This window comes from Mesocricetus auratus, unplaced genomic scaffold, assembly GCF_017639785.1.
Source record: "Mesocricetus auratus isolate SY011 unplaced genomic scaffold, BCM_Maur_2.0 Super-Scaffold_100008, whole genome shotgun sequence".
Taxonomy (NCBI): domain Eukaryota; kingdom Metazoa; phylum Chordata; class Mammalia; order Rodentia; family Cricetidae; genus Mesocricetus; species Mesocricetus auratus.
In genome coordinates, this window is record NW_024429192.1 from 68,560,808 (window position 1) to 68,588,154 (window position 27,347).

Genomic DNA, 27,347 nt, shown 5'->3' on the forward strand with positions numbered 1-27,347 from the left:
ACTCCTACAAGATGAAGAGAACAAAGTGTCACCAGCTGGCTCCAATGTGCTTGTTATCTCCCCCTGCTCCAAGGGGGTGGGTGTAGTAAGGCCAGTCAGTGCTGTTAAACCTTGAACCCTACCTGTTCAAGTTCCTAGGACACTGTGGCAGAGCATGTTCTCCTAGATGGCCATGCAGACTTCCTCCAACAACACACTAGGAGGGTTTGGGGACTAGTTAAAGTCTACAGATTGGCGTGGTTTTAGAGGCAGTAGATAGAGATTCCCATCGCTTGTTCGCAGCCGCTTGCTGCCATGAGTCTGTTGTCATCTGAAGAAGTGCTTTCGGTAATAGGCTGTGCATGACATGTGGGCTCCCATTATTGGGATGCCTCTGAACGCTGCTTGTTACCGGGCTGCCAGGGCACTCAGAACTCTTCTACTAACTAAACCCTTTCTTAATTTCAAGAAGTAACATGTCTGGAAATAATCTTTAGACATTGTTAAAACTTGGGAAACATCAGTGAAGATTTACACACATGTGTATGTATGTGTGTGTGTGTGTGTGTGTGTGTGTGTGTTTCTTGTCCACCTGCACACTGTCTTCTGGCTACTTGGTGGGCTTTTGCAACCTTGAAAAGCATGCACATTTGAGCTTTGAGAGGGAAGAAACAAAGCATGGTTTATTGTCAGTATCCAGCCTATGTCCAGCCCATAATAGGTGCGCAGTTCATGGATAAACTATAAGAAATCCCAGCCCTTAGAAGGGGACAGAACCAGAGAGGAACGGGCAAACAGGGCTCTCGGGGCTTCGTGCCCGGGCAGATGGCTGTTTTGGTTGACTTCAGTTGTGAGAACCAGCAGTTCGGCGTGCCGCCAGCATTGGGTAGCATGTGGTGCAAGGGGCAGGAGGCGGCGGCTCCCATTGGTCCAGCGCGTGCCCCTCCTCTCGGGACGGCCCAGAAAAGGAGCTCCCGGCAGTCCCAGACTTCAGAGGTTCAGGATACCTTGAGAAAATGGCCGAGTATCTGAGGCTGCCTCACTCCCTGGCACTGATCCGCCTCTGCAACCCTCCAGTTAACGCCATCAGGTAACAGCACCAGGTCAGGGGATGTGGCGGGTCTGGGCCGGGACTCTCCTCTCTAGAAGGACCGGCCAATGAGCAGCTGGCTCCGGCCTTCCTTTCTGCCCGCTGTCAGTCTCACAGCTCGCTCAAGTCTGGTTGGTTCTGGTGGGTCAGGAACCTACAGAGGCGTGGCTTCCTGCTACCAGACTGCGGGCTTGCAAGCCCAGCTTCTCTGTGTGAAGCCCAAAGCTATAGCTACCCGACTCAGAGAAAAGCAGTGTTTCTCAAGTGTGTCAGCGCTCCCTGTCAGCGCTCCCTGAACAGCATGTCCTGAAAGCTGAAGTTTTGCCTACTTGACCTGCGTGCAATGCACTTAGCACGTTACTTTTAAAAGTGACATCTGTTGCCTTTTTGTAAAATGACCAAGTTGATTTATCTTGTTTATTCCATATCACTGGCGAATAGAGTGTAATTCTCTATTAGCCTCAGGAGGAATTACGCGTACGCGAACTGCCGAAGTGGTGGACCGGATCATGACGGATACTGTACAACATTTCACTGAGATGTTGCTAAAATCCATTTCCTGGGGGGAGACCTCCTACAGCCCAAAGAACAACCCTAGGTGCAGTTCCAGCCAAGTTCACTCGGGGGGCGGGGGGAGGGACCACCAATGGGTTTATTAGGTTAACTTTCAGAACAGTGAGGGGGCGGGGGCTAGGAGCAGAAGCATGGGTGGCCTTAGGGCAGCCACACTGGAAAGCAATGCAGGAATGCCCTCCCCTAATCCTTCCCTACCTGTAGCCCTTTCCAGAGACCTGGAGGGGAGCTCCACTGCAAAGACCCCCCCCCCCACACACACATACAGTTGCTTCTGCTCCTATAACCTCGGAAGCGAGGTGGGGGGGAGCGGTGTGTTGGAGGTGTGAATCTTGCAACTCTGAGCTTCCTGGGCATCTTAAACATCGGTAAATTTATTTAGCTTCCAGCACCTTGTCAGTTTCTTTAGTTTCCTGAACTTTCTCCTCCTTCAGGGAGGAGTGCTTCAATCCCAGGGAAATAGCTGTATAACCGCAGAATAAATAAAGTGAAAATAGGCCATTTGGTGAAAATTCCCATCCCAAGCTGCTGGGTTGGCATACTCCTGGAATCGCGGCGTTCAGGAGCCTAAGCAGCAGGAAGCATTGGTCTATTGAGACCGTCTCAAAAAACAAAAACAAAACAAAAACAAAAACAGAAAGGGGACATGTTCATTTTTAACCCACACTGCCATTAAGTTTTAGTTTTAAATTTTTCAAATTATCTTTATTTTATTTTATGTGTATGGGTGTTTTACCTGCACATATGTCTGGGCACTGCATGCTTGCCTAGTGCCCACGAAGGTCAAATTTTATCATCATTATTAATGTAATTCTTTTGCGACAGGATCTTACTGTGTAGACCTGGCTGATCTGTGAACTAGGTGGGCCTCGAACTCACAGAGATCCACCTGCCTCTGCCTACCAAGTGTTGTGATTAAAGACGTGTGCTACCACACCTGGCTTGATACCATACTTATTTTAATGTGAAGGATACATATGCAGTATGTATTGATATAGTAATACAATACAGTATGCAGAAATAAAACCACATGCACATATATCCATTTACTGGCCATTTGGGGGGTGAAAGCAAAATACTGATTATGCCAGCTTCACACTTGATCTCAGCCCAGAGACCAGGAAATAGGCATCACATGTGTTTTCACAAAGAAAGTATAAGCAATATGATTCCTTATCCATTTGAGGTGTTCATATACTGCTAGGATTACCAGGTAGAAGATTCTACGTCCATCAAGAGGTGAGAGGGAAATGTCCCATTCTCACACCCCCAGTCCTTCTGGTACTGTCGGATATGTTTCTAGTGTTTAACCTACTCCCTCCCTCCCCAGTCTGGAGAAATGTAAGTGCCTAACGTAAAAAGTTACATGGGTTAAACGAAATGGAGATTGTAAATGACTTTACCCACCTGTGGTCATCCTTGCATCTCTGAGCAGCCTGTGGTCAGTCGCCTGCAGTGGCCCCTTTCTCGGCAGCTGCTTCAGCCTCGTAGAGATTCATCTTATACCCTGCACAGCCCCGTCTCTTTTACTTTGAACTTTAACTGCACGTCAATTGCTTACCAACTCTAACGGCTTCCTTGTTTTTTTACCTTAATTTTTTTGGCCTCCTTCCTTCCCTCCTTCCTTCCTTTCCTGCCTTCCTTCCTTCTTTCTTTCTAATTTTATGCAGGAAGCTATCTCTACATAAATGAGGTATGATAACTTGTCTAATTCTCTTTTTTCCCAATTAATTAACAATCCCTTGTTACTGGAGTAGGCAGCCATGTATCCCTCCATTCTGGGAAAGTAAAGTTTCTTCATAATTGTAGAACATGGCTGATTACTGAGCTTGTCTCACAGAGTGATGGTTTTCAACATTTTTTATTACTCTAAGCTACCTAGTTAAACAGAAACTCTTAAATTTGAATTAAGTACATAAAATCCGAAGATGCATACACACATTTACATGGTATAACTAAAATAATTTTCTGAAACCTAGCCTATCCTGATATGTTATAGATTTTGGAATATTCTAGTGTTACTTCTCTTTCTTTCTTTGAAAAAAAAAGAGCTGGTTGTAGATCACAAATTTGATTTGATAAACTTTGGTTTAAGTAACACTAGCAAAAAAATTCCAGTGGGAAGATCATGCTAGGGTCAAGGAAGCTGAAAGGTTAAGGTAGCACTCATAAATGTAATCCTGGGTTTCACTCTGCCTTGCTTTGTATATATAGGTGTGGTGTTCAGGCATGCATGTTCAAATGTACATGTGTATGTGAGGGTATATTTACACCTATGTGCCCACGTATGAATATGGAAGCTGGTGGTTGACATCCAGTCTTCCTGGATGGCTCTCCACCTCATTCATCAAGACAGAGTCTCTTTAGAAATCAGGCGCCAGCCTTGGCACTCCTGATTTAAGGAGTTAAAGTTTCCCTTTCTCTGTATAGATTTAGGGTCCAAGTTTTTAAACTTTTAATAATTTAATTTTTGGCCCCTCAGGGTTTCTCTGTGTAACAGCCCTGGCTGTCCTGGCATTCACTCTGTAGACCAGGCTGGCCTCAAACTCACAGAGATCTGCCTGCCTCTGCCGCCCAAGTGCGGGCTTAAAGGCGTGTGCCACCACTGCCTGGCTGTATTTTTTTTAACTGTTGAAAATGAAAAGCCAGCTGTAGTCAAAGAACTTGAAGCACACAGTGGGCACTCAGGAACTCTCCCCTCCCTCTGTCACCACTCGGTGAACACTGATCTCCCTCAGTGAACACTCCTCTCCTCTCTTCTCTCTGCCCTCACTCAGTGAGCACTCCTCTCCTCCCTCTGTCCTCTCCTCTGGCAGTGTGGTGGGGAGGACACACTTCCTAGCTGCTGGCCTCTTCCCAGTATGGCAGATGTGTTCCCTCCTGAGCTTCCTGATTCTTTGAAGCTGGAGACTTCCTCAGGGAACACTGGAGAGGAACCCCATGTCTAACAATTACATTTTCCCTAGTCACTGTTCTCCTCTTAACCTAGAGAAAACAAAACAAAGCCACTTTCCTTTTCCAGTTTTTCCTATTTATGAATTTCCGCCCAAATTACCAAGACCATGAGTAAAAGTGGAGAGTCTAGATAAAGTGGGAAGAAGCAGCGCCCCACCCTGGAGAGGCACCCACTCAGTTTGGGGGTGACACTTTACACAGAAGGAAAACCCCGGCCCTCTGGGTTCCACAGCTGCCATTCAGCCACCCTGGGTGGGAAACAGTCATATCCGCCATGAAAGTTTCCCGAATGAACACAGATTATTTTTCCCTTGTCTTTGTTTTTTTAGTAATGCAGTTTAACAAATATTTATATAACATTTCTAGGTTAAGAGCTGTAGAGACGATTCGTGGAAATATGAATATTATCTCATTTTCTATGGGGGACTTCACTATGTGAGGATTTAGGTCCTGTGGGGGAGAGGGTCTCTGGGAACCTATGCAGAGGAAAATGTGTATGCTTTGTGGACTTTTGGATGTTATGTAACAGTTCTCAAGCTGTGTCATGATCTGACTGCTAATTAACCAGTCAAAATCTAGGGGGTTTATTTTATTTCCTCCAGGTTCAAGTGTAAACAGTAACTGGAGAAAAGGTAACTCATAAACATGCTTACTGGACTAATTTTGGTATTTACCCAGAGAAATAGTTTAAATCTTTCATTGAGTCTAACCAGACTCATTTGCTTGAGTTTGGTTGGGTGCCTGTTGGCATTGTGTAGATTTAACACCTGGTTGCTTACCAGGCCCGGCCCTGGGAACACAGTAGTTTTATTCCCCCACCCAACTCCCGCCCACCCTGCCACTGTAATCCACATAGTTAAAAACACAATGGTTTACTTTGGAACTGAAGACACACACACTAATGCATTACCGAAACCACAGTTTTGGGAAACAAAGCCACATTTAGAGGTTAGTTTGGACTGTCTGATTTTCTTTTATGTTGGAGAGATATTGGTTTATAAACCTCAAACTTGATGAACTTTGATTTTAGTTTTTAAAAGCTGTCCACAGGGAAACACGTGATATGGCCAAAGATGAAGCCTTTGCTTTGCACTCAGGAAACGCTGTCTTTTCTGCAGACCCCTTCATCTCTTCCTACCCCCCATCCCTCTACCCCTACCCTCAGCTCCTATATCTAGTAACAATGTTTTCCCTATGTATAGCCGCTCATCCTTTCTCTTCATTCCTGGTTTTTTGACTGTTTCAATGTTAACCAGAACATAAATGAAGAGAGAGATGTGGTTTGAACAGGAGACACCTGCCTCTTCTGGAGGCACCGGCTAAAGTGATTTGGTGGAGGCCGGTATTTCATCCTTGTATGAGGAGTTGTTGGTGGTGTTTGCTCTGGATTTTTGAACCAAGATTTCACTCTATCATGTAGGTTGGTCTTGAACTTATAAGAATCCTCCTGCCTCAGCATCCAAATCCTGAGATTACAAATGTGAGCCACCACTGGCTGCCACTCTTTACCTGGAAGGAAAATACTGTGGCCTTCTGTATCGCTGGGTGTCCCATCTGCCATTCAGGCAGCACAGATAAAAACAAACAAACAAACAACAACAAAAAGTAACTACTCCCAGGGTGCCCGAGGCCCTGATAAACGGGGAGACTTTCTCTCCATTTATGCATAACCACCTTTCCCAGGATATTTCCAATTCTGAGTAGTGTAGAGATGGCAGTGGCCGTAGGTTTCATGTGGCCAATTCACTTTTCTCCTATAATAGACCTCCACATGTGGAGATTTTCTCAATCCAGAGTGGTGTCTGGAGGGACACCCACATCAACTGCACGTGCCTGTGACCTAATGGCTCAGAATCTGTTTTCAGGATAGGATTCCATTTCCAATTAACCAGCCAAAGTCAAAAGGTCAAAGGAAAGAAATAAGGAGGTAAAAGATAATTACCAGGTCAAGGAAAAGCCCTGCTTTAACTCCCTACGGACTCCGTTATTCTGTTGTAAGGTGTTTTCCTTCTGTTTATATTAAGGAACGTGATTTACCACATTCCTGCTTGTTCACCAAGTGAAATACATTCCCAGTTTTTCTTTGTTTTGTACTTTTGCTCTTTCTTGTTTTTAATTTTTGTGGGGAATTATCTTTCTAGCTTCTCAAGTCCCTCCACATTTTTTTAACACAAGATCTCAGTATGTAGTCCTGCTGGCCTCAAACCCACAGAGATCCACTAGCTTCTGACTCTCAAATGCTGAGATTAAAGGTGAGAGCTACCATGATTGCCTACTGAGCTATTACTTAAATCATTCTTTTTTCACTCCCCCGCCCAAAGTATTATACATCCTTAATTGCTGGCTTAGCCAAATTTCTTCCTATTCTAGTCGAAGCCTAGGGTCTCTGGAGAAATAGGGTATTTCTATGTCTTTCCCCAGAAGAATGCCTTTCACATTTCTAAAACTACCACCCTCATAAGAGGAGACCCTAGCAACTGCCAACACATTTCTCTTTCTTTCCTTCCTTCCTGAAACTTGAACACATTTGATTTAATAAACTTTATATCTTTTCTGCTTGGGTTTTTGTTGCTGTTATTGCTTTTAATAGTTCCATAGGAGGGAAGCAGACCATGGCTTTCACGTTTTCTTAGGACCCATTGTCCCAGCTGGGAGACAGACATGATGCCCCCTCAGCTGGCCCTGGTCAAACTCTGTTTGTTTTCTTCTTCTTTCTTTTTTTTTTCTGTTTGTGAGTTTTCAAAATGAACAGGAGTATGAATAAAAGATGACATATGACTGTAATGTGAAACCTCAGTCCTCTCCTCACTGGCTTCCAGGACAGGGAAGTCCAGAGGGAAAGAGTTTGGCTCTAGGTTCCATACCATAGACAGAAAATGGTGTTTTGTCACCAAATGTTGAGTTCCCAGGAAGGACATCACCCTTTTTAAATCTTGTCATTGTTCCATAAACAGTGTGCTGTGAGTCATGCACATGGGTTGTTGTTAGTCGTTAGGAGATGTGGCTTGCATGGAGTACGTGAGCCCTGCAGTCTTTTATCTGCTGGACTTGAACGTGGAGGGTTTTGTTGTGCTGGGGGGCGGTGCATCCCGAGGTAATTCTGCCCCGGAAACCAAACGACAACTGCTCGCTCCTTTTGGATTTTGTGGTATTATGTAATGGCTCAGATTCTGTTTATTTGATTTCCTATTAGTAAATCAGGAGCAGGAGATTTTATTTAATTGTGTCTAGGTAAAAAGTAACTGGGTGAAAGGTAATTATCACTCATGCATAAGGCGGGTATCTACTGGCTCCAGTTTTTGTCTTTGTAGTCTCAGCACATCTTTCGTAACTTTTTCCCATTTGGTTTGAAATTTTCATGTTGTATACATAAGAACGAAGAATCTACCCCAATACATATAATCCCAAGCCAAACTGGTTAGAGTTTCCTTACATCTGTCACCCCATGATTTTTCCTAAGCTCACCAGCTTCACCGTCCTAATCCCTTAGCAAATTCTCTCCCTACTTCTCGAGTGGAGACAGATCTGAAGGATCTACCCTTGGCTTGCATCCTCCCGTGGGTTTAGTTTTATTTCCTGTAGGCGCCTCCCTGGTACTGTGGCACCTGACCAACGTTTCTTTGCCCTTGTCTCTTCCTCCTACATTTATTAGGGAAAAGTCTCACTGACAGTGAATTAAACCGGAACCCCTAGCTTTTCTCACAGCAGTGTCCAGAACACAGCTGCTAGCTAATCGGCAGTGTTTGCCTGCCAGCTTTCTGCATGCCTTCTACCTCTTGGTACAAGGAGGGTAGTTCTGTCTGTCCATCTCATCTGCATTATTGCCAGGAGTGGGAAGGAAAGAAAAATAGGAAAAAATCATGCCCATTGTTTTCCAGAAATCTTTCTCTAAGTTGCACATATCAGATATAGAATTTAGCTCACGGGGTGGAGTGTACTGTAAAGCATGCTGGGAAATGTAGTCTTTTTCTGAGTCACCATGGAGCCATCTAAGAAGCAGGTGTAAATACTTTGAAGCAGGTGGGGTGGGGGGGGATGGATGTTTGAAATGACTAGCAGCCCTACCTTGTTTCCTAGGCAGCCTCTCCTTTATCTTTTTCCATTTTGCAAGTATGAGAAATTGAAGGAATTGTGTCCCTTGCAAACTTCTACACGCCCTTCTTCGCAGCCTTATTACAGCTCTCTTCCTGCACACGCTACATGGGAGCTGCGCATACTCACCAGGAACTCTGTGCTTGTACAGATAGCATGTGTAATGCTTTTAAAACTGGTTACTCGTGATTGAAGTTAGAGTGCAGTGGAGGAAAGTGACAATTGCTCATAAGAGGATTTATTTTACCGGCTCAGCACTTCATTGACAGTAGATGAAATCATCTATTGAACTAATAGTGAAAGTTCTGTGGTGAGAACCTGTATTGTTTTACCCATCACTGGTAAAGGAAAATCTGCGAGATCATAGAAATTTAATTTTGGCTAATCTGCTTCATGGACTTTTATCTTTCAGCTCAGCTGTCCTCAGCGGAATAAGAGAGGGCCTTCAGAAAGCCTGCTCAGACTACACAATTAAAGCCATTGTGGTCTGTGGGGCAAATGGCAACTTCTGCGCAGGTAACTGCTGTCTCCATCTTTCCCATTACCTCTAGAACTATGCCCAGGCCACAGGCAACAGTGCACAGGCTGTCCCTGTGAGTCAGAAGCCGGTGAGTGTAAAGATCAAGGGACAACTGGAGTGAGAAGCATCACAGGTGAAGGGACACCTCTGCCGAGAGAGACAGGACTGTGGCCTTGTCGGTTTCTCTGTATTGTTTCGGAGGCTATCGGTTCAGCCCGGCCTCGAACTCACGGAGATCCGCCTGCCTCTGCCTCCCGAGTGCTGGGATTAAAGGCGAGCGCCACCACCGCCCGGCGGGCCTTGTCTCTTTTATGTGGACTGGACTCTGGAGAACGTTCCGTTCCGGCCTTGAGAGCCAATAGCTACTGCCATAAACTAGCTTTGTGTCTGCTCTGCGCGTGTCCCTTCTCCCTGTGTGGGCTTGGGCCAGTCTCTTTGACAGCCTTACCTTATTTTCTCTGCCTATAGAACAGGGGCTGTAGTTTGCAGCCGAATGGCATTGTGTGGGATTTAATGAGATGCCCTGGCTGAGCAGTCTTGTCAGTGCCTGTACCCAGAACAAGTTCAGGAAACATTGCCATTTTATTCACAGAATCATGAAGTAAAATAAAGTTCATTCCGGCGGCCCTTCCCCAAAGGGACCACGGCACCGCTCTGCTTGGTCACTGTACAACAATGCACAGCTTAGCCAAAGTATCTGGTATTGAATCATCCCACGTAGTTTATGGCACCTCATTCTTTCCCCATCCTGAAAATGAATATATTGAACACTTTGACGGAAGTCACATAGAAATAAGGGCCGTGGGAATTCTCCAGACCACAGACATTCGGTGTTTGTAAATGGTAACCTGAAAATACACTGGCGCTAGAGCCAGGATAAGAAACAATGCAAAAGCGTCCACCATGATAATCACAGCTTCCTTGCCTGATCGACACCATAGAGATTGTTTCCTGATTTAAAAATCGGTAACGATCTCACACAAGTTGTAATGTTCAGCAAATCCAGACGATGAAGGCCGAGGCAGAGACAGACTAAAACAATGCATCAACTTTAGGCCCGCTGTGAAATGGCTTTCTCACTAGAGTCCAAAGCTTGAACACCGTGGTGATGATTTGAGACCGGAAGGGGGCTCAGAATCACCGAGATCTTGATTTTCTGTGTGATGATGAGGAGAAAATTGGAATGCAGTGCAAGTTCCTGAGCCGAAGTTTTTTGCTTTTAGCGAAGTATCAGAAATGACCCAGCTGGACTAGTGGACCTGTGCAGGACAGTGCATCTCTAAATAGGGAAAGGCACCCTTTCAAACACATCAGCAATACTTACAAAAACAGGTTGGGAACTGGTGGGAAGTGGTGGCGCACGCCTTTAACCCCAGCACTTGGGAGGCAGAGGCAGGCGGATCTCTGTGAGTTCGAGACCAGAGTGAGTTCCAGGACCCATAGCTAATACACAGAGAAACTCTGTCTCAAAAAATACTGGGGGGTATAATTCAGTGGTGGAGTGCTTCACGGTTTCAAGGCCATAAGTACATTCCCAGTGTACACTGAGCTTGTCTCTGTAAACTTCTTTTAAAAATCTTCCAGCCAGACTGCAAATCAATAGCAAAAACACAAACAGAGCTCCTCCTTTGTCTGAAAACTGAATTCCTTTTTAATCTTTGAGTCAGACATAAATGATAAAATATCAAGAAATTTAGAGAATGCAGTGACAAAGTAAATTCTAAGCCTTGGTGGCAAACTGCCCCAAAAATTCAAAGTTAATGCTACTCCAAGTTTACCAAAACATTTTAGGAAGGAGAGAGAAGGGACCTGGAACCTTCTTTGGCTAAGTCTCCTGAGGCCGCTGTAACAACTTTCCATAAACTGGTTTTTTTCTTTCATTTTTTTTTTTTTTTTTGGAGATAGGGTTTCCCCATGTTCTGGAACTTGCTATATAGATCAGGCTGACCTCAAACTCACAGAGATCTGCCTGTCTCTGCCTCTTGAGTGTTCATAATCTATTTTGAATTAGTAGAGGTTTCCTGTTCCTTGGTTCTGGAGGCTGGAACCTCGTGATGTGGCACCCGGAGCCCCTCTTCCTCGGGATCTGGGGAGAAGCTTTGCCTGTCCCTTCTGGCTTCCTGTGCCTGGTGCTGTCAATCCTTGCCTTGGAAGGGTTCCTGCCCACTCTTCCCGTCTTCACATGAGTTCTTCCCAGCAGGTCCACATTGAAGTTCCCTGCTCTTAGATAGCTCCTCATTGCCAAGTACTACATATTTTCCTTTTTAAAAAGCTCCATTATTTTCCTTTATGTATATGAGTGTTTTGCCATCATGTGTGTCTGTACCCTGTGCATTCAAGGCCAGCAGAGGCTAGAGGAAGGCATCAGATCCCCTAGAACTGGAGTTAAGAGATGGTGATGAGCTACCATGTGGGTGCTAGGAACTGAACCAGAGTCCTCTGGAAGAGCAGCCAGTGCTCTTAACTGCTGAGCCATCTCTCCAGCCCCTGTGTCACCTCTTTTGAACTTGATCGGATCTGCAAAGGCTCTGCTTCCAAGTCAGATGATGTTCACAGATACTCTGTGGATGTTGCAGCAAGTATCTGTCTCAGTTTGTGCTGATGCTAACCTGAGCTTAAACCAGTACCTGACCAGGGCAGTGTGAGCAGTCAAAAGGATAGACCAGCCCTAATCTTGCTGTTTTCTAACAGGACCTCCTGTTATATAAAAGGTGTAACAACCACTCTTGTCTTAGACATATGAATCCTAGAACACTCTAACAGTGTTATTTATCCCAGTAGAAGATGATATGAGTATTTCAAGAAATGCAGGGGAAATAATATCCAGCAGAAGTTAGCATAAGAATTTTTACTCAGCTAGATCTGAGGATGTTTACAAGACCCATAGCAAGCAAGTAAATGCTGAGTAGGAAGCTTTCCTCGTGGGAGGAAGAGAAGGCTGAGCTTCACCCATTTGGACTTAGACCCTTTGCCTCCTACTGAACTAGAAAAATAAATCAGTGGTGTAGGGGTTGTGGAGGAAGATTAAAAGACAATTCATTATCCAAAGATACAGCAGGAATAGCAAAATCATTCATCAGAAATTCATTGTAATTAAGAAGGGAATATAGCCGGGTGGTGGTGGCACACACCTTTAATCCCAGCACTCGGGAGGCAGAGGCAGGCGGATCTCTGTGAGTTCAAGGCCGGGCTGGACCGACAGCCTCCAAAACAATACAGAGAAACCCTGTCTCGTTAAAAAAAAAAAAAAGAAGAAGGGAATCTAATAAAACTTCTAGACATTAAACCAGTATTCAAAATTTAACTGTTTTCTCCAAAAAATGAAATTGCTACACCCTTACCTTTGGTTCCTGTGAAGTTCTGTGACCACGCTGTTAACTGTGTGATTAAAAGACTACATGAGATGCGGACTTTGTAGCCTGGCTGCCTGGGTTGGGATCTCTATTTCACGAGTTATTGTAATTTAGTATAGTTGCTGTCTTGGTCAATCAGTTTAATACCTCAAAACCTTAAATTTTCACTGGTGATGCAGAGGGTCATACTACATAATTGAGTTGGCAGGAAACTTAAAGGAGACGACATGTGGGACCATGCGGTACCGGCCTGGTGTAGGCACACGAAGCCCATGAGGAGCAGGTAGAAAAGACGGAAAGGAAGCAGATAATGTGCTGAATGCAAAATTATTCTTTTCAATTTAAATTTCTTTGCTGTCCTGTGGACTGAACACAGGTTTTGCGTGCTATGCCAGCGCTCTGCAATAGAGCTGTACTCTCAGTCCCGAAAAGATTCATTTTAAGTTTATACCAAGCTTACTGATGTCAAAGAATAGATGATGCCCCATAGAAACACTAGGCATTACTGACGCTTCTATCTGAGGATACAGCACCTCTCAGACCCAGGGCGTCCTAGCCTTCTAAGACTGCTGCATCCCCTGGTGTCAGTGACAAAGGCCCCAACCACCTCCTCTTGTCTGTCTTTAGGTGCCGATATTCGCATCTTCAGTTCTCCCTCCTCTGGCCTCAGGCTGGGAGATGTGGTAGACGAAATGCAGAGATGCGAGAAGCCACTGGTGGCTGCTATCCAAGGCGTGGCTCTTGGAGGGGGACTAGAGCTGGCCTTGGGCTGTCACTATCGGATTGCCAATGCACAGGTAAGAGGCTCCCAGGGGTGGGGTTAGGGCAGGGCTTGTCTTCAGTGCAAACTGTAAGGTGGACCAGGCCTGAGACTGATGGCTTTGGACACTGGCTGATGCGGGATGATTCTTGCATCTTGGGTTCTGGGGCCCGGCTGTTTGGTTCCTGCCCGCCTCTTCCACGGTGTTCCCTGAGCCCTACGTTCCAGCGTTCTTTTGTAGATGTGTCCATTGGAACTGGGATAGTAGGGTAGTAGGCTGCCCTTTTGATTTCCCTTTTGTTGAGCAGGCTTGAAGTCCAATTAGAGAGCTGTTGGTTACCGTGGAGATGTGGGTGCCGCTACTGCACCCATGACGCTTGTTATGGTTTGTCAGTTGTTTCCCTTCCTTGGAAACTTGTGGTGCCATGAAAGATAGTTCTCAGGGAGGAGGCTTTCGGGTCAATTCCAGCTCCACAGCCTCTGGGCCCTGTGTCTCAAGTGCACGGTGTCTTCAGCAATAGGGACGTTCCTTCCCCCTCTGGGAGGCAACCAAAGGTAACCACAATGTTTTGTAGGGTTTTGGGAGTCTCTCGACAATCCTGACCAACTCAAACAGGACTTCTTATGTCTGGGTTTCTGTTAAATTGTCTATGACTCTTGGGGGGTAGCATTGTCAGCCCACATGGGAAAATACCTTTTAAACTACCTATGCACACGTAGACACAGATTCATATGTGTTATGTATAATTCTTGGTAGAGAGATAATAGTATGATGTGTTATGACTTGCTCAGACATTGTGTGTGTGTGCGTGTGTGTGCGCGTGTGCGTGTGTGTGTGTGTGTGTGTGTGTGTGTGTGTGTGTTTGCATTTGGCCTGCATGTGTGTCTGTGTGAAGGAGTCAGATCCACAGGAACTGGTGATACAGACAGTTATGAGCTACCATATGGGTGCTGGGAATTTAACCCAGGTCCTTTGGAAGAGCAGCCAGCACTCTTAACTGCTGAGCCTCTTTTTTAGACGTCTTTACTGTTAGTTTATCTTCCTCATTATTCTGTTTTTTTTAATCTCCTTCCCCTTTCCTAACTAAAACTCCCCCTTTTTTCTATTTCCCCCTTCAAAACACTTGAACCCCAATGTTCCCCTCCCTATTGAAAAATATGGAGTGCTTTACAGACATGTGTGTCACTCTTGGCAGCTCCCATGCTAATCAGCCCTGTATTGTTCCAGCTTGGGCGCATGTGCTGCCAAAATGAGCACCTGCCGTTTTTGTTATGTGTACTCTGGCAGGCATCACATGTGTTTCATTGTAGCTTAGTTTTACATCCCCAATGGCTAATGACACGAGCATCCTTTGCCACTTGTGTCCTTTCTTTGGGGCGTTGTTTATTCAGATAATCAGCCCATTATTAGTTGGTTGCCCATTTATTGTTAAGTTGTGAACGTTCTTTGTAGAGTGGAGATATGGGAAGTTCTGTACTGTTTTTCTCCCAGCCTCGGGGTTTTGTCTTTACATTCTGATGCCTGCAGGGACCCTGAAAATGCAAAGACTACTTTGTTATCTGAGAGGGTTACTTATAGAGTCAAAGAAAGAAGTGTGCCCAAGCAAGGATGTGTGAAAACGCCACAGCTCTGCTCGTGTTATTATGGGAGACAGCAGACACGTGTGCCCTCTACAGACTGTTGCTGATTTCAATGTAGTTGTTTCTTATGGTGTGGGAAGTCCTGGGCGCCCCAAGATCTCATGATGGTGGCCTTTCTGCCTTTAATGTCTTGTAGGCTCGTGTTGGCTTTCCAGAGGTCACACTGGGAATTCTTCCTGGTGCGAGAGGAACCCAGCTTCTTCCCAGACTTATTGGAGTTCCCATTGCCCTTGACTTAATTACCTCAGGTCAGTAGAAACCTCAGCTATGACTTGGATCAATGTGGAGAACAAGGCCAGAGTCTTGAAAGTCTGGTCTTGGTCACTTACTACGCACACAGGTTCTAAGGAGCCTATTTTAGTTTCTCTGACTCCAAATTTTGTCATCTGTAAAACAGATACAGTAATTTGCCTCAGCACGTCCCAACTGTTTCCATGAAGAACCCTTGTAAGAGCTTTCTAAAGGAAAAGTGCATGCAAAGAGCCCCTCTGGGGTCATACTGTAGTTTATGTTACTCGTAGACTACATATTCATATAGGGACCACCCTAATTATGCATGAGAAAGTTGAATGTCTGGGGCTGTGGGTATAGCTCAGTTGACAGTGTGCTTGTCCACCACAGTTGGTTCCTTGGCAATGCATGAAACCAGATGTGATGACTGGTAACAATAAAATCTAACCCTCAGCAAACAGAAGGAGGAAGATGTGGGGTTCAGGCTCATCTTCAGCTATACAGTGTGTTCTGTTCAGGGCTAGCCTTAGCTACATGGAAGGGAGGGAGAGAAGGATGGGCATAATACCTAAAAGATTAAAACTAGAATTTGAGTTTAGGTACCAGCGATTGAATTATTCATTTTCAAGGTATTACGATAATAGTTAAAATGAAAGTTTTTCTTTTTGAATGAGGACTATGAACCAACCTGAACTTGACTTTCCATTGAGGTGAGGTTTAAAGACAGGACATGTACAAGTATTTACTCCAAACAAGTGTGGTTCATCGTGAGCCTGTGGGTGGTCTTTTCAGCAGCATACACGAGAGGGTGATGGGAAGATTGTGTAGGCTACCATAGCAAGCTGACACATGGTATGAACTCCCTGTCCATTAGCTCTAGCCTAATACTGCTGTTTCTGTCTTTTGATGTAAAGACTGTGTAAGTTAACACGATGAGATTACACTTGGTATGAACTCACTATCTGTTAGCTCTAGCCTGATATTGCTGTGTCTTTTTCTAAGTAAAACTAAGATGATGTTCCCATTTGCAGACAATGTCTTGATGAATGAGCAATAAACAAGCAGAGGTTTAAAATTCAGTTATTTTAATGAAAAGTTTGTGTTAACATGTCATGAATTGATCATCGTTTTAAAATTATTTCATTCATAAACCTTTCTAAGGTTCCCAGTTTTAATTTCCACTGACGAAATATTGACAGCTACAACTTACATAAATAATAGCTCTTTGGAGTCTTTCATAACTTCTAAGAATGTGAAAAGATGGATTTTTTAGAATTAATAATAGAGATCTATATGCTCTCATAAAAAAACTGACACGAAAACATAGAAACCAATAGCCTATATGAATTAAAAGTAGCTTTGCTCTTTCAAATGAGGTGTGTGAAAGGAAACTTAGAAGAACTAGATGTATTGAATTGAAATTCACTCAAATAATCAATTTACACACTGTTTAATGACAAACATATTTCAAAAGCCCATGAAGTTTTGGAGGTGGTTTGGATTTTTTCAGAGAATGCCTGTAATTCAGCATCCTACAGAAGCGCAAAGCAAAGGCAAACCGGAAACAGAAGCACAAAGTGTGTGAGGGAATAACGGGGCAGGGACTGGGTTTACAAGCCCTGAGGTCTGCAGGATTAGGCCTGTGAGGAAAGTGAAGACATTCGTCAGGAAGGCAAGAGTGCCTTGAGAAAAATCAGGAAGAAACACAAGGGGCCTTGGTTGGGTTTTGCCCACAGCTCTGATTCAGAAGATGCTGCTGTTTTAGCGTGATGAGAACGAGCATAAACTCCGAGATCGACAAGTTTTGATTTGCATGGCGAAGGCCCCTGTGGATCAGCAAGCAAGCTGGCGCAGGAATCACACCCCTGTCTCCCTCAGTGGACAGAGTGATCTGGTGGCCCTGGGTTGGCTTTAAAATGACATCTCAGAAAGGTTCCGTTTGAGAAAAATTCCTGGAGAAATTTGGAAAGACACATTTCAGAGTCGAACATGTGAGAGGCACTCTCTGCTCCAGTCACTTTGGGGTCTCCCTGCAGCTCATCTTCCTGCGCTTTGGGGTTACAGCCCACTAGACAGAGGTCCAGTCTACACTGTGCGTGACCCAGGAAAGAACAAAGTCAGCAGGGGGACTTCGGGTTCAGCATGCAGGGCTGTGTTTCCTCAGTGGTCGTTTGGAGCAGAGCTGGGCCTTCGTTAAGGCATTAGTAACTGAAGACGCAGCTACGGTGTTCTTTCTGAGACTCCAGAACTTGACAACAACCATCCTTTCCCATGGGCAGCTCGCACTCCCCTGCCTTACTGCCCCAGAGATCTCTGTAGTGCCCGGATTTCATTTTCTATGCCTTGGTCTCTTTGCCCTGCCTAAGCAGGCTCACTTACACTCACCCATGTGTCCTTATCCAGAGGACACATGGCATCATTCACCTGCCCACACTCCTCACTGGATGAGGAGGTCTGGAAGGCTATCATTGAAGCAGTGGCAGAGAAAACCTCGGCAGAGTACTGATTCCACCAAGCTTGACCGTAAGGGCCACACTTCACTGCCAGGGCATTGAAGGAGCAGTTGTCTGATGGTATCTACTTCCTCCTCAGCCTCCATAGGAATCAGGGCTTCAAGTTTGCCCAGTGGACAGTCCACAGGTCAAGGTCAAGGCAAGGTCAAGGTGCCAGATAACCAAAAAGAGACAAAACTCTTTCTAATTCCTCCTATGTAATTTTCACTGTACTTAATGGAATGCCAACTTAATCAACATGGTTTCTCCGATCAGCCAACTAGCTCTGTATGGGGACTGTCTCTGGATCAGTACAGGTCCTGGTATGTGGTAGACAAACGGTAGATAGCCCTGTCTATCTGTGGCTACCACTTCTATCACAGCCCAAAACTCAACCAGTCCGTACACGTCTGTAGAGATGTACAGGGCTCTCTACTTCTGTGAGTATCTAAAAAGAGACCACTTTTCCTTTACCTAATACTCAAAATTACCATAGTAAACATAATTACTTCCATTTTTCAGGTGTGGAATTTGATTCCTAGTACATTTCCCTATGGTTTCTCTAATAATAAGAATTAGAGCTACAGCTTGAAGTCGAGTGACCTGGCTACATCTGTAGTGATGTTCAACTACTGCAGTTCAGCCCCAGCATGGTGGTGCATGCCTTTAATCCCAGTACTCAGGAGGCAGAGGGAGGTGGATCTCTGAGTTTGAGGCTAGCCTGGTCTGTGTATCCAGTTTCTGGCCAGTCAGAGCTACATAGTGAGTGTTAGAATAAAGCTGGAGGGGAACCTTAGTGGATTCCTTGGCAGGTGAGGGTGACTGAGGCGGGTGACAAACATGCCAGGCAGACAGAGCTTAAGTGAGAAGGTTTATTAGAAAGGGGAGGGAGGGGAAAGGAAAGAGAAAAGAGGTAAAGAGACACAAAAACGCATCGAGAGGACAGAAGAGAAAAGGGAGACAGGAAAATTCCTGTCTGCCCCAGGGGAGTAGTGGAAAAGAGAGAGAAAGAGAGGAGCAGAAAGGAGAGGATAAGAGCTGTAAGTGGACAGGGGTCTGTCTTTTAAAGAGGTCCTTTGCATCTGCATGCAGACTAGTAGTCATGGAACGCTGGGCTGACCAGAGTATTGCCTGAGTGCATTCTGTCAGGTGACATCAGCAGGCCAGCATAATGCCTGAATCCTTACAGTGAGATCCTGTTTCAAAACAAAGACTACAGCAGTCAGGCTGATCCCATGCATTTTACTTACTAATTGGTATATCCAGGAATGGCCACCTTCCCCTCCAGAGAGAGCAATGCCTTGGATCATCCTCACATTGTTGAGTGGTTTACTTTATTTCCTTTTGTTTCAGGAAGACATATTTCAGCAGGTGAAGCCCTCAAGTTTGGCATTCTGGATGCAGTTGTGACGTCAGATCCAGTTGAAGAAGCCATCAGATTTGCCCAGAAGATTATGGGTAAACAATAATTTAAAACAATGGCACAAGATTGGGAATAAGCTAAATGTGCTTTCTAAGGAGGGACTCCTTAAAAAGCTAATGGGGTATCCATGTAGTACAATGTAGCCAAGCTTTAAATGCTGTATTGATCTGGCAAAAACTCCATGGTATGTTGTAATGTTGCATTAGGCAATGAAGAGAACATTATCCTAAGTGGCCTTTTGTTAATGGTGTAACAAGAAGAAGGGTGTTAGTGGAGAGAAGGTATGTATGCCAAGGGTGGGCAAGCGTAGATGCTGTCCATGCCTGAGGTCTTCCAGAAGCATTCCACAGGAAACAAAGTGATTGCTCTGGGAGTGGGACTGGACATTTGCTGAAGTTTTAAGGAAACGGTTTAGAGTCTGCTCTGCTGCACCTTGGGGGTGTCAGGCGTCATGCATGTTTTTCTGGTTGAAGCATACAATTAAGCTGAAACATGGGGACAAACATGTAGCTGATCCACTAGAGGAGGGGACCTGCAAGGTGTTCCCAGAGGCGTGGCTTCTGGAGTTTCTGTCTTGGACAAGTGAGTTCTGTCCCTGCTGGGTGTGCAGACCAGCAGTGTCCTTCAAGTGTCCCTTTAGTACTCGCCTACAGAATTGTTATGCTTTTTATTTGTTTTGCTTTGGGGGAGTTTACTTAAAACTGTGCCTTTTTGCTGGAAAAAAAATAAAAGTGGGACTGGTGACATAACTCTGGGAGACAAGTGCAGAGTCAATTCCCAAAAGCCTTCCTGCAAGAAATCATGATAGAAGCAAAAACCACTCAGTAACTTCTGGGGAAAGTTGAGGGAGGCTACATACTCTAACTGAGCAGGGGCAAGTTGCCTAAGAAAATACATAGGAGGAGTGCTGGGCTCCAGGCAGAATGGAGTGAGTGTGTGCTAGTCTCTGCTCCAGGTCATTCCAAGACATCCCTGTGAAAGACTGTTAGCTGCCCCTGACAGTGACCTTTCTTTTCCCAAAATCTTTTCTATGCTCTCGTGCCCCCACCCCCAGCTAGTTCGGGTTTCAGTGTGGAGGTGACACTCACACTCCAAAGGTGAGGTACTTACTGGTGGGGAAATACTGCCAACTCCTGGCGGGTGTCAGCAAGTCCTGTCGCTTTGGGAGCGCCATCCCTGCTGTGCTCTGTCTCCCAGGCTGCTGTCACAGCGCTGTGTCCCTGTGCTCCAGGGAGGGCTGCTTGCAGAGAGCGCCCTAAGCCATTCTTAGAATCAAGCTCACACTATTGATTTCCGTTTGTACTGGTCTTGGTTTCTATGGGTCTCCCTGGATTCTGTTTTGAGAGTTGAGTTACTTCCAGCAGAGGATAAGGACCAAAGTCTAATACTTATGGTCTGGGGGTGTTTACTCCCTTCAGCTTTTAAAGTTAATTCGAAACATTAAATTTGAAAGTTAATAAAACAAGATGGCGGCCAGTCTCAGCAACATTATGGAGTTTGTCCACGAGGGGGCACCCCAACGCTACCGACAGTTAAATGTGACTTTCTACATTTTAGTCCTGATATACAAATGTTTCAGCTGTGAGGATCTGCTTGGGGGACAGGAACTAGCATAGTGAAACCATGGGTTTGATTCCAATTCCAAGAAAAAAAGAAACAATAAAAATTTACTTACAACTAGTTAGGATTCATATGAGTATATATAAAAATTTTAAGGAGATAGTGACAAGTTAAAAAGAGCTTTTCACAAAAGTTACTATCCGCGTTTTGTTTTTATTGTGGTATGTTTTCTGTTTGTCTGCTTGTTTGTGTGTGTGTTGTTTTGTGGAGAGGATCGTTGGGAATTGAACTCTGGGCTTTGCACATGTGTGACAGAGATATGTCACCAGCATTTGTTTTACTTATTTTTTTTCTAGCTTAGCCTATACTAGTTTGCCCAGATATTTCTAATTTTTGGATGTGTTTACATTTTGTTTTATGTATTTCCTCGTTGTATAGATCATATTGACTTTATTTACAATTCTCCATTTAAGTAGTAATCCAGATGAAGAACAGTTAGAATGTTCCCTGATGTTCCTTTATGCCCAGTGAAATTCACCCATTTAAGTGTAGAGTTTGGTGAGTGTTGGTAATAGTTGTGTGGCTACTGCCACAGTGTAGTGGCAATATAATTTTCACCTCGAAAAGTATTGGCTCCTCCTGGTAGATGCTCTCCATTTTGTTTGGCTATTCAGTAGACACTTACCAACTCCAAGACAGCATGGTTTTCTGTTTTTAGAATTTTATATAGCTGTAGTGTGGACTCTGCCGTGGCTTCTTTCACTTAGCGTGTTTTTTGAGACTCATCTGTGTTGTCTGATGTAACAATTGACCGCTTTCCATTACTGAAATGTGTTCCATATGACTGAGGCACAATGTCTTTAGCAGCTGATGGACTAATAGGTTGTTGCCATCCTGGATCTTCACCAGTATTCCAGGACATACATTTCCCCCCCCACACACACACACATACCAGGATACATATGTCCATCTGTACACACACAATAATACTAAAATAAAACAATCGAAAATATTGCTCTTTTCCACGATCCAAGCCACTGAATTTACCCAGAGGAAAAAGAGAGGCCTGCCCAATGTGTTGGTGGGTTCAGTGTGATACAGAAATGGTCTGAACATCAGGGACATGGGCTTTATTCTCACTTGGACCGCAACAGCTCTTCTTTTGCCTTTTCTTGTCTCTCTAAAGGAAGAGCTCCACAAAGTCAGTTGACTTTGGGCCACATTCTGAGAAAGCCAAGGCCCTGCTGGTTGGGACCTCAGTAATTAGTCCTTGCTACAACCAAACACATCCATGCCTGATTTGGGCTTCAGTGAATAGAATCCCACAGAAAATACTAGAACTTTTAAATTGCTGTTGTGTTTGTGTCTGTCTTACCTGAGCACAACTGTTTGGATCTTACTATTTCAGGTTAGGGGTGACAGTGTACTTACCTCACATGTAGGGGGTCCCTGGGTTCCATCCCGGCAGTCATAAAACCGTGTGTGTTAGCACACTTCTGTAATCCCAGCCCGCTGCGATGGAGGCAGCGGGGAGAAGGCTGCTACCGGCTATGTGAGATCCAGTTTCCTCCTTGTTGAAGGTAGATGTAATAGGGAAGAGTAGAAAAGCTGGGCAGCAACCAAGGCCTGACTCGGAGCGTCTTCCTGTTGTGACTGACTGTCTCGCAGGACACACCAGTCAGCAATGCCTACTTTCCTCTTCCCTTGAGGCCCTGTGCTTCTCCTGATGCCTCCCGGCTTCCTCTCTCAATTGCTCTTAAATGTAGCTATTAGTATATAACCATTTGACAAAACAAAACTGGTGGGTTACCTTGATGGTCAGGTTCAGAAACGACGTGTGTTTATACACGCATGGGAATTTACGTTTTTGAAGCTATTTCTGATGCGCAGCCACAGCTCTCCAACTTGACCGTGTTGGGATTTTCTGTCACATAGCCTGCAGCCTAGTGCCACGTCCACTACTCAAATGTTGAACTGAGAGGCCAAAAGAAAAAGATGTAAAGGTTTCACTTTTCCCTCTCCCGGGAGTGAGGAGAGGGTTTCCATTGTAGCAGTATTTTGGAGCAAGTGATGATCGGGAGGGAGTTGGGGAGCTCTTGTGCCCATGGTGTCCATTTTCTCTACGAATCTAACCCTGCATCCCGAAGAGTTGACTATGCTCATTAGCGTCTTTATCTTCCTAACATACAAAACCTTCCAGACTACAGAGGCGAAAGAGATAGGGGAAAGAGATAGGGCCGAGCCTCCCCTGAGGAAGGGACGTGCAGGGGTGGAGGGGAGGGGTCTTATAAAATGCCACTTCTTTCACTTGCCATCCTACAGGTGAGAACTCACCCCCACCACACGTCCCTGTGAAGCTGGGCACACAGAGTGTCCACCTAGGAGTCTCGGCTCAGGAATGGATGCTCAAGGGGGCTGGCTCACTTGTGGGTTTGGGATTTAAAAAAGATTATATTTTATATTATGTGTATATCTTTACGGGTTTGTGCAAATGAGAGCAGTGCCTCAAGAGGCCAAAGAGGGCATCAGATTCCCTGGAACTGGAGTTCCAGGTGGTTGTGAGCCACTCTACACAGCTGCTGGGAGCACAACTTGGTCCTCTAGCAGAGCAGCAGGCACTCCGTTTAGCCACTGAGCCATTTCTGCAGCCCCCGGTTTTTGTTTTGGAGGCAGAGTCTCCAGCCCAGGGGGCCAAATGCCCAGTCTTCCTGTGTCACTGTCTCAGGCTCTGGGGTGACAGGGTACACCAGCATGCTTCTCTCTGACGCTCTATTCTCGTCTGTGCAGTGAGCTCAGGTCCTTCGCCCTGGATGTCTGGTCCTTTTCTTTTTTTTATGATTTTTTTTATTCTTTTTTTAAAATTTAGATAAGAAACAAGGTTGCTTCACAAGTCAGTTCCAGGTCCCTCTCCTTTTCCCTCCCCTCCTCCCGTGCCCTCCCCCATCCCCCCCCCCCCGTTATCCCCTGTCTGGTCCTTTTCTAACAGCTGTTTCTGTTCAAAGACTTGTTTCTGTTAGTTATTGTGGCTCTTAAGAATTCTCAGCACTTTCCTTGGTCTTGCTCTTCATTTTACCGTTTGCCCGTTGTAATTTATTTTTACTTGGAGTGGATATTTGTACGGCCATGTTTCTAAAGAATGGAGTGACCCTGCCCACACAGAGGCCTCCGCTTGACGAGCTACCCACCCGTGAGTGGTCTTGCTGAAGTTGATGATGGGCAGTTGTGGGTGCAGCACCCTGGGTCAGGGTAAGAAGAAAGTAGTCTTTCGTGTCTGAGGAAGCAATTTATGTGAGCCTTGGGTCTCTTTAGCCAGAGCGACAGTCTCTTCCTGCCACATTGGCAGAAGGGCGTAGGCGAGAGGACCGCGTTTGTGCCCCTCTGAAGTACGACCCACTGTTTGGTCAAAACTTGTGAGAAGACCCTAGGGTAGACGTGACCACTAGCCTGTTGGAGCTGCTGCTTCATCCCGGCCTATTTTCCCCAGCAGCCGATGCTGAGCTGGCCAGTGTTGCCCGCTGCCCATCACTGCCTGCGCCTGCGCACTGTGCAGGTGATGTTTTTCTCCTTGGTGTCTGGATGGACTTCCCAGAAACCGCAGCTGTCCCCCAGAGGTAACTCCCAGGGCTAAGATCCGCTCCTGGACTGTGCTTCAAAGTCAAATGCTAATGTTCTTCAGGTCGCCACATCCTGTCTATGTCCGCAGCACAGTCAAACTGCATCTGTGATGGCCAGCAGCCACCTGAACTTAAACTTTTGGAAGAACTCGGGTGTGCAGTGGTGTTAGGAGGCAGTTCCAGTCCCGGAGGGAACAATAGCAGCTTCAAGGATAGCATGCTCGGTCTGCAGTGGGTGGGGCCACTCTCGGTCTGCAGTGGGTGGGGCCACAGCCCTGACGTCCATCCTCCTTTCTTTTCCACTTGCCCCTCCCCCACATGTTCTCTTCCGGTTCTGTCTTCTATTGCACTGTCTTCATTTGTCATCCCTGAATAACACTGACTGTAGACCGCACAGGTCTCCTCATCTTCTTCAGCTGTCCCCTCCCCCTCCCCGTCCTCCCCCACCCCATCACCTCACCTCACCCCCCCACTCCCCCTCACTGAGGACTGCGCTAATGTATTGAATAAGTGATGGCTGTAGCTCCTGGTCCTCCAAAGGAGCAGGGTGAGGAGGGCCACAGGCTGCTAACCCCTGTCTGCATGCTATGCTGGAAAATGCTTATAGGACAGCATTCACTTAAAGCCCTTCTCACAGCTACAAGTAGTTAATGTTTGCATATTCAAGTCATGGGCTCGTGTTTGGCTTCCAAAACCGGGAGGAGACTGCAGAAGCCCAAGTGCACATGATGCTGCCCAGGCCCTGCACTTGCTCCCTTGGGCACTCCTGAGCACACACTGTCACACGACTGTGCTCCTCTATGATGGCCCCATGTCTTCAGCAGGTTCTCTGTCTAACTCTCTTAGGTGTACATTTTTACCATAATGGTTCATTCTTGAGATGGTAACCCTTTTTTAGAGCACATTATATGGTCGTGAGTTTTGGTAACTAATTTGTTGTGTTTTTAATATGATTTTAAAACCATTTTATTGAATCATTTAGTAAAATTACAGAACCATAAGGTTCTGGTACTTAACTCAAGATCACAGAGATGTTCCTTTGTTATGTTTTGTTTTTCCTAGAAAATTTTATAGAATTAGGAGTTCAGTAAAATTGTGATTCATTTGGAGGTGTGTACTTCATAAGGGACAGTTCATTTACTTAGTACTGCGTGCCCAGTCAGTCACCCCATCTGAGTGTCCAGTCACCCCACCTGTGTGTCCAGTCACCCCATCTGAGTGTCCAGTCACCCTACCTGTGTGTCCAGTCACCCCATCTGAGTGTCCAGTTACCCCATCTCCTTTTGGGGGAAAAGACTTCTTCTCCTGTTGACTGTCTTCTGTCCTGCATGGATAATCAATTCCGTGTCGGAAGAACTTACCCACGAACTTTCCATTATTTTCCATCACCAACCATTGCATCATGTTACTTCCCATCCGTTACGGTTTTTTAAAAGCTTCGTAGCCTGGTGGTGGTGGCCCACACCTTTAATCCCAGCATTTGGGAGAGGCAGGCGGATCTCAGTGAGTTTGAGGTCAGCTTGGTCTACAAAGCAAGTTCCAGGACATCCAGGAATACACAGAGAAACCCTGCCTAGAATGTAGAGAGAAGCCTTTTCCTTGCCAGCCGCTTTGGTTTTTCCTCACCAGTCGCCTGGGCTCTGCCAGGTTGTAGTCCCCAAATAGCACACATGACGCTATATTAATTATGAAGCTGTTGGACTTTTGCTTGTTTCTTACTGGCTATCTCTGACTTAAGTATTTACTCCATAATTGTTAATCTAAGCATTTCTCTTACCAGAGAATAGGTCCAGACTTCTTACCCCTATGGCGGCTACATGGTGACTCCCTGTGTTTCTCCTTCCCAGAGTCCTCCTGGACTCCTAGTCCCACCTATCTTGCTTCCCTATTGGCCAACAGTGCTTTATTGACATATTCACAGGACTTTTCCATCACTGGAAACCCCCCCAAATGGTTTTGTCATTATTAGCAAAGGAATGTGAATAATTTTGAATATATGATATTAACTAAGAACTGGCATATTTGGACTCACTGACAGATTGATATTTAATCTATTATAAAGTTCTCTTGACCTCAGAATAAAAGAGAATGTACTTTTCATGTCTGGATTAGGAGCTTAATCGTTTAGATCTTCTAAATTTTGCATTATGGTCCGAAGTTACTAAGATAGCATATTTGGGAATTAGTGTTTCATTAAATAACAATGCATAGTGTCTTAGTTGGGTCATTGGAGCCATGTACTATTGCTTGGCTGTGGTGGGGTCCTGTTGCCTTTGTATTATACTTGCAGTGCTCTGATCTTTCGCAATTCCTTTTAGATAAACCTGTAGAACCTCGCAGAATCTTAAATAAGTCAGTTCCAAGCTTGCCCAACATGGACAGTATCTTCGCAGAAGCCATTGCCAAGGTACGAAAGCAGTTCCCTGGCCGGCTGGCTCCGGAGACCTGTGTCCGTTCAGTTCAGGCCTCTGTGAAGCACCCCTATGAAGTGGGCATCAGGGAAGAAGAAAAGCTGATTAAGTATCTTAAGGCGTCGGGGCAGGCCAGAGCCCTGCAGTACGCCTTTTTTGCTGAAAAGTCTGCAAATAAGTGGTCAACTCCCTCTGGAGCATCTTGGAAAACCGCGTCTGCTCAACCAGTCTCCTCAGTTGGCGTTCTTGGTAAGTACGTTCCTCACACTGGCGCATTTCTTTTCATCAACCGAGAATCTCATACAGGTGAAAACTGGATCAAGTGCCCTCCCCTGTTTCCTTTCCCTCAATTCCTGCCTTAGCCTCCTCCCACCGCTATCTCCCCAACTTCACGTGTTCTCTCTCTTAAAATCACAGAGACTTCTTAGTGCTGCTAGTGTGTTCATGGTGTGAGACCATCTACTGGGACATGGGTAGCCTCTTGGGAAGGTGGGCTCATCCTTAAAGAAAGTCAACTCTCCCTCTACCAACAAAGGCCAATAGCCCTTCAGCTGGGGGTTGGACTTTCTCCCTGCCCCCCCCATGCTGGAATTTTTGTCTGCTTGATTTTGGCGGGTCTTGTGAGTGCTGTCAGACATGTTGTCAGTTCATAT

General features: G+C 45.5%; 1 protein-coding gene, 1 long non-coding RNA gene and 1 other non-coding gene across 3 annotated transcripts in view; 1 reads left to right on the top strand and 2 right to left on the bottom strand.

Annotated features, from left to right (window-relative positions):
• The first annotated feature begins 917 nt into the window (after window positions 1-917).
• Window positions 918-27,347, top strand: part of Ehhadh (enoyl-CoA hydratase and 3-hydroxyacyl CoA dehydrogenase) — a 30,100-nt gene continuing 3,670 nt past the window's right edge. Inside the window, exons 1-6 of the mRNA XM_040751058.1 lie at window positions 918-1,069; window positions 9,102-9,205; window positions 13,190-13,359; window positions 15,100-15,211; window positions 19,040-19,144; window positions 26,602-26,943. Coding sequence (XP_040606992.1) covers window positions 996-1,069; window positions 9,102-9,205; window positions 13,190-13,359; window positions 15,100-15,211; window positions 19,040-19,144; window positions 26,602-26,943 — 907 coding nt within the window. The 5' untranslated portion in view covers window positions 918-995. The remainder of the gene's footprint in view (window positions 1,070-9,101; window positions 9,206-13,189; window positions 13,360-15,099; window positions 15,212-19,039; window positions 19,145-26,601; window positions 26,944-27,347) is intronic.
• LOC121142123 lies at window positions 14,475-14,580 on the bottom strand. Its single transcript, XR_005879128.1, has one exon. It is a non-coding gene; the product is annotated as a U6 spliceosomal RNA (small nuclear RNA).
• On the bottom strand, window positions 16,629-19,067 carry LOC121141997. The gene is made up of 2 exons (XR_005879006.1): window positions 18,937-19,067; window positions 16,629-17,146 (listed from the first exon to the last, which is right to left on the bottom strand). It is a non-coding gene; the product is annotated as an uncharacterized LOC121141997 (long non-coding RNA).